Source organism: Diadema antillarum, unplaced genomic scaffold (assembly GCF_040938485.1).
Source record: "Diadema antillarum isolate AM-2024a unplaced genomic scaffold, OU_Dant_1.0 scf00000223, whole genome shotgun sequence".
Taxonomy (NCBI): Eukaryota; Metazoa; Echinodermata; class Echinoidea; order Diadematoida; family Diadematidae; genus Diadema; species Diadema antillarum.
The window spans coordinates 494,500-507,838 of record NW_027271112.1 but is presented as its reverse complement, the minus strand read 5'-3'; the positions used below and the strand labels follow the sequence as shown (position 1 = coordinate 507,838).

The window sequence follows — 13,339 nt, the reverse complement described above, 5'->3', positions numbered from 1 at the left end:
GCCATACATGCAGAACATGTCTTTGAACTATGAACGGTGTATTATCACAGGAGATACAACGTAAAAACGCGAATACAAGTGATGTGCGTGCTACTTTATGTTCACAATCATAATCGAAGTAACATTCACATGGTATGTGGGGCGTTGGCAGCTTTTGAGCACAAAGGGAAATCTCCAATCCAAAATTTCCAAAAACCAGATGGATGTTATCGTGATCACAAGGAAAAAAGAAATCTTGTAACACGTCGTTTTCATGAAGGAACAGCCACTGTTATCATGGTGAGTGAGTTGATCAATCTATAGAATTACGAGATGGGAAACAGATTTTCTCGAAGCCAGAAATCGTCGCCTCATGTTCAAGGAGGGGAGGAACGAGCGGAGCAAACAGACCTCATTGTCGGCCAAACCTCGGCTGGAAGAGGGAGGCTCTCCCGCCTGAGGAGGTCTCTTTCCTTTTCAAGATCCAGGCGTTTCGTAAGTTTTAATGAAACTGGGTCTACTTTATGTATTTTCTCATCATTCATACATTCATTTTGGTGCTTAATACTATGTGGACCTATTTATGCGCACAGAGATGCATAATTCATTCACAAGATTTTATGAATGTGATTCACCATGGTGTGAGTTTGTGTTTATGATATTCGTAATCAGTGCAGCTCAATAGGACATTGTAACTAATGTGTAGTTATCATCTAATTATTTAATGGTACAGAATAATCAAAGCAATTTCCGCAAAACTTTGAAAGTGATTTCCCTTGATTTAACTACTGTCAGGGTATGATAGGTCCTATATTATGCTATCGTTGTGTTTTGAGAAATGTGACTCAATGGATGAAAGCACGCAGACTATCAGTCAAGATATGCCATGGTTCGATTTTCCTAGCTGGCTATAGCAATTGCCCCTATATAAGCAAGACACGTATTACCTTCCCTTCCCCCATTGTCCTAAATGCCTGCGCCGCGTTTTTAAAAGTTGTTGTTGTTGTTGTTGTTGTTGGTTTCTTTTTTTTGGGGGGGGGGGGGTGGGCAGTTACATATTCTGATGCCACTTCCGCGTTTCATCAGCTGACACAGAAACGCCTTCAGCGGCAGTTTTCTGCAAGGTACGTTTTCGGGGGTTAATCGGCTTGAACGCAAAAACAACAAAACATTCTTCTGGAGACACTTCTGGGGTTTAAAAGCGGGGGCCCAAAGTGGTTATTATGCCTCCCCTTCCCCCCCCCCCCCCCCCCCCCCCCCCCCAAAAAAAAAAAAAAAGAAAAAAAAAAAAAGGTGGGCTGGGAGGGGCAAGCCGTGGCTGCTTGCTTTTATAGCATCCACTTCTTCCTCAGCGGTCACTTAAAACAAATTCATTCATTCATTCATTTAAATCGACCACTATTTCATGTATTCAGAAGCGACAAACGATTGCAGAAGGCCCCGTGAAGTCGTTTATCATTCTACAAGACGATGGTAAAGACAGGAGAAGACTTGGAGAGGTGGAAGCGGCTTCCCTGGACCAGCTGTTGACTGAATGCAAGTCTCTCTATGGCCATGAGTCAAGTCTTATCTACCAAAACGATCAGCCAATCACAGTAGCAGTGTTTGAGGACTTCACAGACACCAATGTACTAACAATTCACACTGGAGCGCCACAGGGTAAAATCAACATTTTTTAATATCTTGAAATTAATTAGAAAGCAATATATATATATGTATATAATCATATAAATGACTATATATATAATATCCTAATGCATATTATAAACTCCTCAAAAAAAGTTCTCCAAGTCCAATTTGATGTATCATATTTCTCTTAAAACTACATCATTTTATTCAAATGTGACATTATAAGAAAGCCTGATTAATTTTCTTTACAACGACAACTCGCTTGCTTACAATTTGCATTCCTGGAGTGCACAGTATGATTGAGTATGAGGAGAGGTCAAGTGTGAAATGTTGCGAAATAGAGCAAACATACTGTATTATGTCAAACAGTGTATAGTTCCCATTTGCTTTGTCGTTGCACGGAAGGAATGTGCTTGAAAAGAATGCATTGTGAAATTATCATTAGATTCCAGGCTTCATCCAGGAATTAAAAACTGCAGTAGTATCTGCAGATTGAAATTAAACATAAAGGTTGACCAAAAAGTCATCTTATTTCAAGGAAATAGGAGTTTTTGAAAGTTCATTTCAGCTTTGCTTATTCCTGTGGCCTTTTTCGTCAAAACTGTACGTTATCAATAGCAGAATTGTTGCGACTTTTCACCTTTGATCTGTCCCCATACTCAACTATTTTGCATATTCCAAGAACACCCAATCACGGCAAGTGAGATGTCATTCAAAGATAATCAATCAGGCTTTCTCATGACGTTATGTTTAATGAAGATAATGCAGGTATAAGAGAAATATGATATATCAAACTTTATTGCAGAACTTATTTTGAGGAGTTTATATAAACATTTAACGTACTTCAAACTTGAGATTCATGCAGACTTAATAAGTGAAATTCTGCTGAACAGTGACTTGTACAACCGCCTTTATACTGTTGGACTGTGAGTGTAGACCCTATATGGAAGCAACTTTTACAGATAGATTTCGACCTGGTGGTCGTAAAAGACAGCTCAACTATTTTACTTGAAATTGGACGGGATCAGGGATGCCAAGTTCAAAAAAATTTTATGAGTGAGATTTTCATGACTCGGCATCTCGGCATGCGATTATGCGCGCGAGCGAGGGTGTGGGAGGGGTTTTTCCCCCCTGTGGCCTCCAACTGTACAGAGCTTTTTCAATTTTTAGCTCTTAATGGTGCGATCAGGTGTATTTTGGAAGACAAAAGGGAAATATACCTTCATTTGCAACTATCACTTCAATATTTTGAGCTATGCTCATTATTATGGGCCCAAGTGGCAGACTTGGCCCGATGCGTGAGAGAAATGGGTGCCATGCGTGAGATCGTGAGATGGCCCCTAAATGCTTGAGTCTCACGCAGAATGCGTGAGACTTGGTAGCTCTGCGGGATTAAAACTACGTCCCCTGCCATTGCCTGCAGTGTTTGCATGAAAATGTATTTTTTTTTACATTGTTCCTAGCTTGTGCTGTATAGTGCTCCTCACACATACACGTATACTATACGCAGTACAAATGGTGTGTGAACAAAGATTGACTCGACTCTTTGATCACATTGATTATCATGAAGTGAATATGAAAATGCACACAGGCAAATGTGATAACCAAAGGCAAAGTCCATAAATCAAGTCAAACAAAATGTTCGTAAATCAACCTCATATGTCTATACCGCAGATTTAGCCTCGAGGAATAGAGCTTGAAGCTTGAATGAAAATTTATATAATCTCTATGTAAACCTGTGCATCGAAGGGAGTAAAACAATATGATTGCGTGAATTTTACTTTGTCATCAGACAGAACATCATCTACAGTGTATGATTGTGTTTATAATTTTCTTATTCTGAAAAAAAAAGCGTCCCAAATGACTTACCAAACGACTAATTTGTTGTCACATCTACGAATGTGCTATTTTTGTAAGAATCTACAGTGCGTATAAAAAAAGGTAATCCAAATTAAGAGGGTTACTATTTTATGATTTTCAGCTATGGTATTGTATGGAGAGCGCAATGTTGGTTGGGAGGAAAGAAGAACTCTTCCTCTTTCCATTGATACCTACATAATCAGATTGACAAATGTCAGGCATGACTGAGCTCATGAACTTCAAACAAGACAAAAATGACAAATTGTACGTTTTACCAAGTTTGAGTGTCATCGTGAAGCAACAATGAATGTTTCACTGGATAGAAGTTCATTCTTTTTTTTTTTTTGGTCACAATCAGTTGCGATTTACCTGTTTGATAAGACTTTCACCTACTGCATCTGTAGGCTTCTTCAGATCGATCGCTACAAATAGCCAAAGTCTCATCAAACAGGTAAATTGCGACTGATTGGGACAAAATGAACGTCTATCCAGTTGACATTCCAATCAGATGAATCTTTCAAGAGGAATGAATGTCTCACTGAATGGATGAGATCAGTTAATGAAAGTGGTAAAATTAACAGGTCAGCCTGCACGACTGCAGGCGTGTGTTTAGGGTTTCTTCTAACCTTTTGTGGTCCAAAACTTTCAACATGGCCACGTTGTCGATAACTTAGTCACTTCCACAAAAGCTAACCCGTTATAAAAAAGGCATGGTTTGACGCTGCAAGCTATGTGTTGAAAAATAAACAGAGAAAAATGGTCTATGTGGGAGTGGGTTGGGTTTTGTGGAAGTGACCAAGTCATCAGACAGGTGGACATGTTAAAGGTTATGATTTCATCCATTCAGAGAGACATTCATTGTTCCTTCATGTGACACTCAAACTTGGAAAAAGTGCAATTTGTCCTTGTCTTTAAAGTTCATGTGATCACTCATGCATGACATTATTTTATCAACATAATACGGTATCAATGAAAAGAAAGAGAGTTCCTCTTTCCTCACAACCTGACATTAATGAATAGTAGCCCTCGAACGTTGGATTACCCCCCCCTTTTTTTTTTGGATAGACACTGTACATATCGACTGTATAAGATGTTCTCTGGAAGACTACTTTAATGTTAAAAATGTACAATGCAGTATCCATGTGCAACGCCATATATGTAGTAAGGTCACTATTCAAGGCAGATAAAGCTTTGAACCAATGGTATGTAAGATTTTAATTACCTGTGCACCTAATGATCGAGGGTAAGACTCTTAGAGTAGAGTGATTTAAAAATATGGCATGTACAAGAATCTTTCTACACAAAACACTCTGTACTGAAACTGTATTTTCATGATTTGAAGAAAAGAAAGAAAAACCATAAAACAAACAAACAAACGAACAAGCAAACTAAAATGCCGAAGAAAAACAAATGCTAGTTTTGTCATAATTTCGATAAATTTAAACTAAAATGCAAAAACCCAAGGTCAAATTTGATTTTTTTTTTCTCGGCAGTGTTTGGGGCACGCTTTAAGTTGTACAGTCTTTAAAGCATACATGCACAGCAGAATTGTTATGTTATTACATACATATTCTTCTGTACACAGAAGATCAAGTTGAAACTGGCGCCCGTCTTATTATGGTACATACAAGATCGCCCTCTCCGTTTCCACCATCACCAGCTGCAAGTGAGTCACTGACGTCCCCACAGACTTCCTTTGCGCCAGCACCACTGGCGCCGAACCAAAGCTTTACAGAAGGAGAGTCATCGTCCCGAACATCAGAGCACACCGAGCAAGAAGAGCCGGTCGATGTTCCGACATCATCTCCACCAGCAGAAATTAGGCAAGATGAGTTGCCTCAGTTACCGACTGATCTAAATAGTGCTGTGAAGATGCTCCAACGAAAAGAAGACAAAACACCACTGTCTGAGGAGTTGAGAAACGTGGAGTATTCGTCATCTCGTAGAGGGGAGCAGGGATTGGTCTCTACGTCACTATCTGCATCAACTTCAAACTCGTCCAAACAGAACTCGCAGAGTAAGGATAATTAGCTAGCGTGATTTTCACTTTCATAGTCAAATTTCTTTACATGTCAGGTGATTGCGCTTTAAAGTGATGGTAGATATTTATCTGCCAGGCAGTACTTCAATATCATTGTGCCTAATTGCGTGTTGATTATGCCAATGGAACAAGTAGGCCTATACACTCTCAGAAAGTTTTCAGGAATGGAAATAATTTCTGCCAAGCACGTGATCAAAATATCGACTATCACGGCAGGGATGCAAATGACGAACTCATAAAGCTGCAGTTTTCATTGAAGTCTTTTGCATAAATTCATGCTGATTTTCATCATGTTGTGTTTTGGTTGGTTGTATCTTTTAAGTTTCAGAGAACGAAGATATATCAGGACGGACGGACGATGTATCTGACATAGAGCTGCGAGATATTGCCAAATGTGTCGATGCAACCAAAGTTCCTGATCTTGGACTCCTACTTGGCTTTGGCTATCCTGAAATCGAGAGATACCGAAAGACAAATTTTCTTCACAACAACGTATCTGTGGATGGTACGACGCACATGCTGTTCACGTGGAAAGAGAAGACTTCCGGTAAAAAGGGTAGACGCCATCTTTTGGCATCTAAGCTGGACCAAATCGGGATGGTTCAAACTGCCGATAAGTGCTTAAGAAAAGGTATAATTGTCTTTTGTTTGTCACATTTACTCTTTAAGCTGGGTAAGTGTTAGTGATTCACAGAACTAGATATTACACCATTCTTTAGAAACATGCATTATAGCTCGTAAACCCCCCACCCCCACAAATTTATAGGTATAGGCGTAAATGAATTTACCCATATCACAAGTTGTACTCATTGTTGTAACAATAGAGTTATTGTTGGATAGTATGATAGATCTCTCTTTTTTGTTGTTGGTTTCCACTCAAGACGCTAGCCACTTGAGTTCATCTCAATTTTCATATATAGAAAATAAAAAGTTACGCTGCATTATAATTACAGTGCACTCCCGTTATAACGAACACGGTTATGATAAAATTCTGGTTACAACGAAGTTAAAAGTCAGGCTGCCAAATTATCCACTCTATGTATTTTTATTGTGAATTTTAACGGTTATAACGAAATTTCACGGAAGAAGACTGCCGGTCCCGAGGACCCTATTATAACGGGAGTCCATCATATAATCGTAATCATTATAGTATCCCTTTATTGCCAAACATTCTTGAGGGATGAATGCAATATTCAAGATTGACCTTCTATCACATATCAGTGAGGAACAGGAGAATAAAATACAGAGTGAAGTTGACGTAAACAAAATTGAAATAGCTAAATCATATCGTCTTTGTTTTCTGATTTTTATGTTTACAGAAAACACGGATTGTTCAAAGAGAGCACAGACAGAAGACGAGCAGTTTGCTGAAATATTTGCAAAGGAACTGAGAAGGTACTACAAACAGATCTATTGCACTGTGACTACCGATCCATGGGACGAGAGGCAGATGGACCTCAATGAATACTTCATTTCTCTTTCTATGCGAGAGGAAGACACGAGATCCCGTAAGAAGACAAAAGATAAGCTGAAAAATTCGCACAACGACCTTTTTAACCTTTGGATAGATGGCAGCATAACAGATCGAATTCTGGTTTTCGGTGAGGGTGGAACCGGTAAGAGTACCCTGTGCAAGAAACTTGCCTACGACTGGGCAAAGAAGGTGCCACAGTCTCCCCTGAAGGACGTTAAGATACTTTGTGCGCTTGAGTTCCGTAGACTTCAGGGTTCGGGGGACGTAGCCGAGGCCATACACACCCAGCTTATATGCAAAGACAGTTCGATAACTCCTGATCGTATAAAGAAGTTTATCCAGTCGAATCCAACAGAGGTTAAGCTCATTCTCGATGGCTACGATGAATTTGATCCAGATAGCTATAAAGGAGACATTAACGATGTTCTGGCAGGCAAAATGATGGCCGAAGTTACGACTCTGGTCACAACCCGCCCGTGGCACACATGTTTGCTTCAAAAGCAAACATGCATGTACGCTCAGGTAAGTCTTGACGGATTTGACTCAGAGGGGATCGATTCTTTTGTCAAACAGTACTTTGCTCCTGATGATCGGGCGGCTAGACAGTGCCTGGAGAAGATAAAATATAGCGGGGTTATTCGCCACCTGGCGCGTGTGCCAATCCTTCTTTCCATGGTATGCTATCTCAAAAAGACATGCTCCGAAGACACGACCGAAGCCGATACGATGAATTCCCTGTTCACCAAGTTTCTTCGTGCCCTCTTTGTCAATAACATAGACAAGATCGGTGAGTCTAGGAAACCCCTCTATCATGAGATTCCAGACGAGGTAGATATGCCTGTGCTTGAAGAGTTCTGGGATGACCTTGGGAAAATGGCACTCGAGGGGGTCTTGAAACGCGGGAAGAAGTTAATTTTCCCTAGAGACGAATTTGGGCCCAAAACACGCATGATTGAAATTGGCTTGAAAATTGGACTGCTTGTTCGACAGAAGGCCAAAATACATCATGATGCGTTTGAGTCTCTCAAGGTTGTTTACTCCTTTCCACACTTGTTGTTCCAAGAAAAATGTGCCGGAGATTTCATCGCGTCACACCCCGAAGTCATGGAGTCAACCTTGGCTGGGATGTCCAACGCTGCCCAGACAATATCTCTGCAGTACACGTTGGTATTCAGCTGCCAACGAAGGGCGCGTGAAGGGAGTTACGACAATCGTGAGAGATCTAGGAAGATAGTTGAACACCTTGTGTCTTTGCAAGATAATGAGAAGACAGATGCTGATCTACACAGTGAGCTGAGTGGCATTACCGAACAAGTGCCGGAATTTCTTGATGAAATGCTTGTCGTGAAGTCGCATGATTTTATGAGGTCTCTATTTCTGCTGAGCCTCATGATCAATCACGAGAGTGGGTCCGAGGCAGAGTTGCTTCCAATGATTGAGAAGCTTGATGGACACAACCCAGAACGCCAGGACTACGATGGCAGCCTTTGTCACAGCTTCCTGTACTATCTGAAATTTGCATTACCTGACAATGTAAGCTTTCAACCATGCACCAATCTGTCAATGTTCGACATAATTGAAACGATTTCTCTGTCCGATCTTCTCTCACTCACGACAAAGAGCTATCGAAAGTTGAAAAGCATATTCGTTTCCGATTTCACTGGAGACTTCTCGCTGGAGGGTTTACCCGGACCATCCCTAGAGACATTCAAACTTGAAGAACTCAGTCTCAACAAATGTCAAAAGTCTGTTCATCTTTCAGGGTTAATGAACATACTGTCGCAGATGAAGATTGATGTAAACACCATATCGCTCACTTACACAGAACTTGACCTTCATGAGTCATGCAACGCTGTAAGGCAGATTAATGGACAGCAATGCAGTGTTCAGAAACTTCATATCAACAGCATAAGGATGCAGGTGTCTCTGCACGATCTACTGCACCTGCTTGCACGAACGTGTCAGAACATGCGATGTCTGCATGTCTCCTATGTTGAGCTAGTACTACATGAGCATAATCCAGATCTCATGCCTCTGGTTGTGTCAACTGCAATTGAGGATTTGGAAATCGGTTTTGTAGATAACCAATTGTCACTCTCTGAGCTTCTTGGTGTTGCGAGTAGTTTCTGCCCCGCAATGAAAAGATGCTTCTTGCACGACATTGTGTTGACCGTCGAGGATCGCAATGATACCTCTCGGAAGGAATGCGTTGTAAAGTCATGTCTCGAGGAGCTACGTCTTCAGAACATGATGGAAGATATATCTGTTACAGGTGTGTTGGATGTTGTAGGTCAGTCGTTAGGCAAGTGTCATCTGACTCTGCTATCACTTGATGAGTTAAAAGCTTACATCCCTTCTCACACCGAGATAGTTCCCAGTGACGACGTGAAAACTCAACTCATCGTAGACGAAATACGCTTAAGGAAGGTTGGTAATGCAAGCATCGACGTGGTCAAAAGAAAGTCGAACATAGCATTGGAAGAATTTTCGATCGTAGATATATTCTTTCTGATTGCTCGGTACACCCCAAACACAATCAAACTTCATCTTCTTTTCATGACGATTCAGATCCCTGAATTTCGTTCATCTCATTACTCATCACTTCCTGACAAGTTGGGGATCGAACAAGTCATCATCGCGGGTTCGAATTTCCCTCCACAACGTTGTTCTTTGGCTGATGTTGTAGCCCATGTAGGGATGGCATGTCCACGTCTGCAGCGGGTTGGTTTGTCACACTGGTGTGAGAATCTTCCTTACAACAGGGAAGTATCTATCCCGGAAGATGTCCAAAATGATTCACTCGCAGAGTTCAGATTGGAGTTCGTTGACATCGATCGAGGTCATTCTATTTCCCTCCCCACCATCTTGTCTCTGACTAGTCGGATGTTTCCAAATTTGGAAATACTCTCTCTCGCTAAAGCTGTACTTGGCGATTTGAGCGAGGTCGAGATAGAAGACATCAAAACTTTGAGAGAATGTCGCGACAAGAATGATAGCCAAGAGCCAATCCTTGTACACAGCGATGGGACTCCACGTGTGTTCTCTCTCCGATTCATTCATGTTGTAGATCCGATCAACATTGGCTACGTGCTTTTCTGGGCTCGAAAGTGTTTGGGAAATGTCGTTCTTCGTCTTCATTACCATAACTGTTGCATCATGACGTCTGGGCAAAAGCCATTAGGCTTAGTGACCAATGACAACTGCTGCATATCCTTCATTAACTGCAGAGTGACCAATCCATCAGTATCCATCAAAGACTATATTTCGAAAAGCTGTCCTTTCCTGTGTTTATCTGATGACGACACAGACAATTCTACACTCACGTTCAAGTCGAATGCTTTTGACTTCCCAATGGTGTCGCCCCTTTTCCATGATACTAAAAGGTTGCAAGGATATGTTCAGGAATCTGAGCATCAATAAAGAAAGGGAATAAAATGTTGACTGCCATAACCATCAGCAGGAAGCGTCCGAAGCAACTTTCAAATGCACTTCTTCAGTGTACAGCATTATTTCGGCTCACGTTGGAGATGTAAAATAATATCTTAAGTATATGCTCAGCTTATATCTGCAGGAATTGACATGATTATCAGAGACGAAGTAGAACGTTCTGTGATCTTTCTGTGGCGAGGTACCAAAACGCCGAACAATGGTTTTGACGAAGATTTATCAGTTCATTGATCATTTATCCTGAAAATAAATCTATTGCGCTGTTGTCCGCTGTTTGTTCGTTTCTTTGCTAGCAATTCACACACACAACACACACAAACATATACAATCAATGGATTAAAGGAAATTTTCCGTGAAGTCAGACATGGAGCAAGGGTTTTTGGTGTATTTATAGTAACCCGGATTATTGTCTGATTCAGACCTCTTACTGGATTCGTCGTCAGTTCATTTTACAATGTATTTGACATAAATTACCGGTATTATTGCACGCCTTCCGATTCCTGAAAATTACCTTCGCCAATGCAGCCACGTTTTTAGGGGTGTTTGCTCAGGTCTTTGTTTGTATTTTTATTTGACTGTCAGCTTTAGTGAAAACGAAAAAAACAACAACAAATGCATAGTTTTGAAGAAAATATGCAGGGAAGGTCGAAATAAGTCAGGAAACAAATCATTAAACTTCGGTGGTTAGCCCGATCCCCACGGATCTACGAATCTTTCATAGGAGCATCATTTTGCTTGGTAATGGGTTAAAGGAATTGACTCTTTGGTTTAACCCAAACCAAGTAAAAATATCAAGAAACGTTGTCTGGTTTACATGCTGAAGATGAAAAATGTAGAACAACTTTCTTCAGCATAAGAGTGCATGTTGAATCATTCATTACTATTACGTTATGTACATTCCTTTCATCGGCATTGTATATGTTTAGATATTGCTCAAGTGTATCTATTTTGTATTTTCTTACTCTGACAAGCTATACATGTACTGTCAATTTACGTAACGACTTTCACCTATACGCATCATTTTCGGCTTGTACTTGTACATTGATTTGATTTTGAGTATTTTGGTTATTTTGCATTTAACATCAAGTACACTTTGAAGCACGCCTTTGGACGAAGTGATTAGCCATTTTAAGTGAAATGAAAACCAAATCCCAAACCCAAGCTGAGCAGAATAATCCGGATACCGGCAATATTTAAGATGTGACTAGCTCTGTGCAGTTCATTGAGGCCTCTAGATTTACAAGCAGTCATGGAGAGTGACATGTCTTGGTTGACATCTGCACTAAAAAAGAATGTAGTTTAATAAGCACGTATTATAAGAGCATGTATACCTCAACTTCGGTGAAAAGGAGAACACTCCCTATTTTTATCACCACTTCTTTTTTAATGATTAGACGCTTCTTAAATAGAAAACAAATAAGATCATCATTCGATAACCCCTGTATGTTAATCAAATACATTGTAAAATCTACAGCTTATGAGTCTTACGTTAGTCTCCTAGAAGGCTTAACGCAATTGAAGACAAAAAGAAACATTTTCTTATGTCCGTATACCTTCCCTGCATATCATGCAGAGAAACCAATTCTGAAAATTGAGTGAAACAATGGTACGTGTATCAGATTATGAGGATGTATTGTAAGCAGTTGGACAAGTTGGGTTATGTCAGATGTGTTGATAGACTTAATGACCTCCATGGCATTTATAGCTGTGTTGCCGTCACTGTGATATCACGAATCTCACTCGCACTTACTAATAGACTCCTATGTCGCACCCATACAAAATAACGGCAGGATCGAGTTTCCACTGTAATATACTGTGTAATGTAGGCCTTACAGTTTGACGAGTACGAGACTCACACACCTGAAGCTAATTAACACAATAACTATTTAAACAGGTTGAGAAAAATATCAGTCATGTATGTGAATGTCCAAATGATTAGTCTATGTCTATGAGCCCGTGAAACTTTGAAGGGAGAATTTTAATGTACACATTCAGGGTTTGTATTCCAGTGAACTACTTACGAGAGCATCATAAGACCGTTATATATAGGCCTATATTATGTACATATATATATATATATATATATACATATATATAATGCATGTAGGTCATATCTACAAAGAACTGATAATTCCCAGCTTATGGGATGCAAACAAATCTTGAAAATATTATACGTTGATTGTCAAGATGATTTTATTGTTATTGAACCCTCTGTGGAAAGAGTGACGTGTAATGTAGCTTTATTTTTTTTCCACTGGCATAAAATATCTCCTTCATCAATAATCAAACGTCTTCAAACGTAATGGGTTTGAATATCTGACTTTGGCCCAGAGGCGCTGAGTTCCAATTTAAGGAATATCAATTTAGAAGAACGATTCAATTCGTCAAATAAAACTTGGTGAGTGTATACTCTGGCATAATAACCATCCCTTGCTCCTCGACTCACCATTTCACTGTGGTTGTCAAACTTAAGATAGGCCTACAGTCCAACGTATATTACAATCCCGTAAGAATCGTATTGGAGACATTGCTTCGGATAAAAATCAATGCATAAAGAAACACGCAGCTAGTACACACATTGTGCCATTTTGATTTCCTTGTCCTATATACTTTTGCATTCTTATAAGCAGCGATTTGAAAAACCGATAAGCAGGGTGACGAATTAACCAAGATGTCCTTGAGATAGGATAAGTTTACATAGAAAACATACACCAAAACAACGATATAATCACTTTAGTCGATTTCGTAAAATTTTTTAAGAACGCTATGGTTATTTGAATAGTATAGGATAAACGGAAACGGCATCATTGCATCTTAGTGTATTCCGGTAATCGTTTGCGTATTTATATCTTACTCCATAATTTGATTGCTTCAGGTATATAAAACACCTTTTCGATATGGTGGAAGTA

The 13,339-nt window shown here is 39.9% G+C and overlaps 1 protein-coding gene across 1 annotated transcript; it reads left to right on the top strand.

The window, feature by feature from the left end:
* The first annotated feature begins 312 nt into the window (after positions 1-312).
* On the top strand, positions 313-11,018 carry LOC139724587 (uncharacterized). The gene is made up of 6 exons (XM_071635718.1): positions 313-474; positions 1,395-1,638; positions 5,129-5,485; positions 5,832-6,056; positions 6,829-9,410; positions 11,013-11,018. Exons 1-6 carry the CDS (start codon positions 313-315, stop codon positions 11,016-11,018), a joined length of 3,576 nt encoding a protein of 1,191 aa, XP_071491819.1.
* Positions 11,019-13,339: the final 2,321 nt, after the last annotated feature.

What these genes read in the sequence shown, in the direction of transcription:
- LOC139724587 (XM_071635718.1), top strand. Translation starts at nt 313, where the DNA reads ATGGGAAACAGATTTTCTCGAAGCCAGAAATCGTCGCCTCATGTTCAA. An exon ending in TTTCAAGATCCAGGCGTTTC is followed by an intron (nt 475 to 1,394) that starts GTAAGTTTTAAT and finishes TCATGTATTCAG; the next exon opens with AAGCGACAAACGATTGCAGA. An exon ending in GTCCAAACAGAACTCGCAGA is followed by an intron (nt 5,486 to 5,831) that starts GTAAGGATAATT and finishes GTATCTTTTAAG; the next exon opens with TTTCAGAGAACGAAGATATA.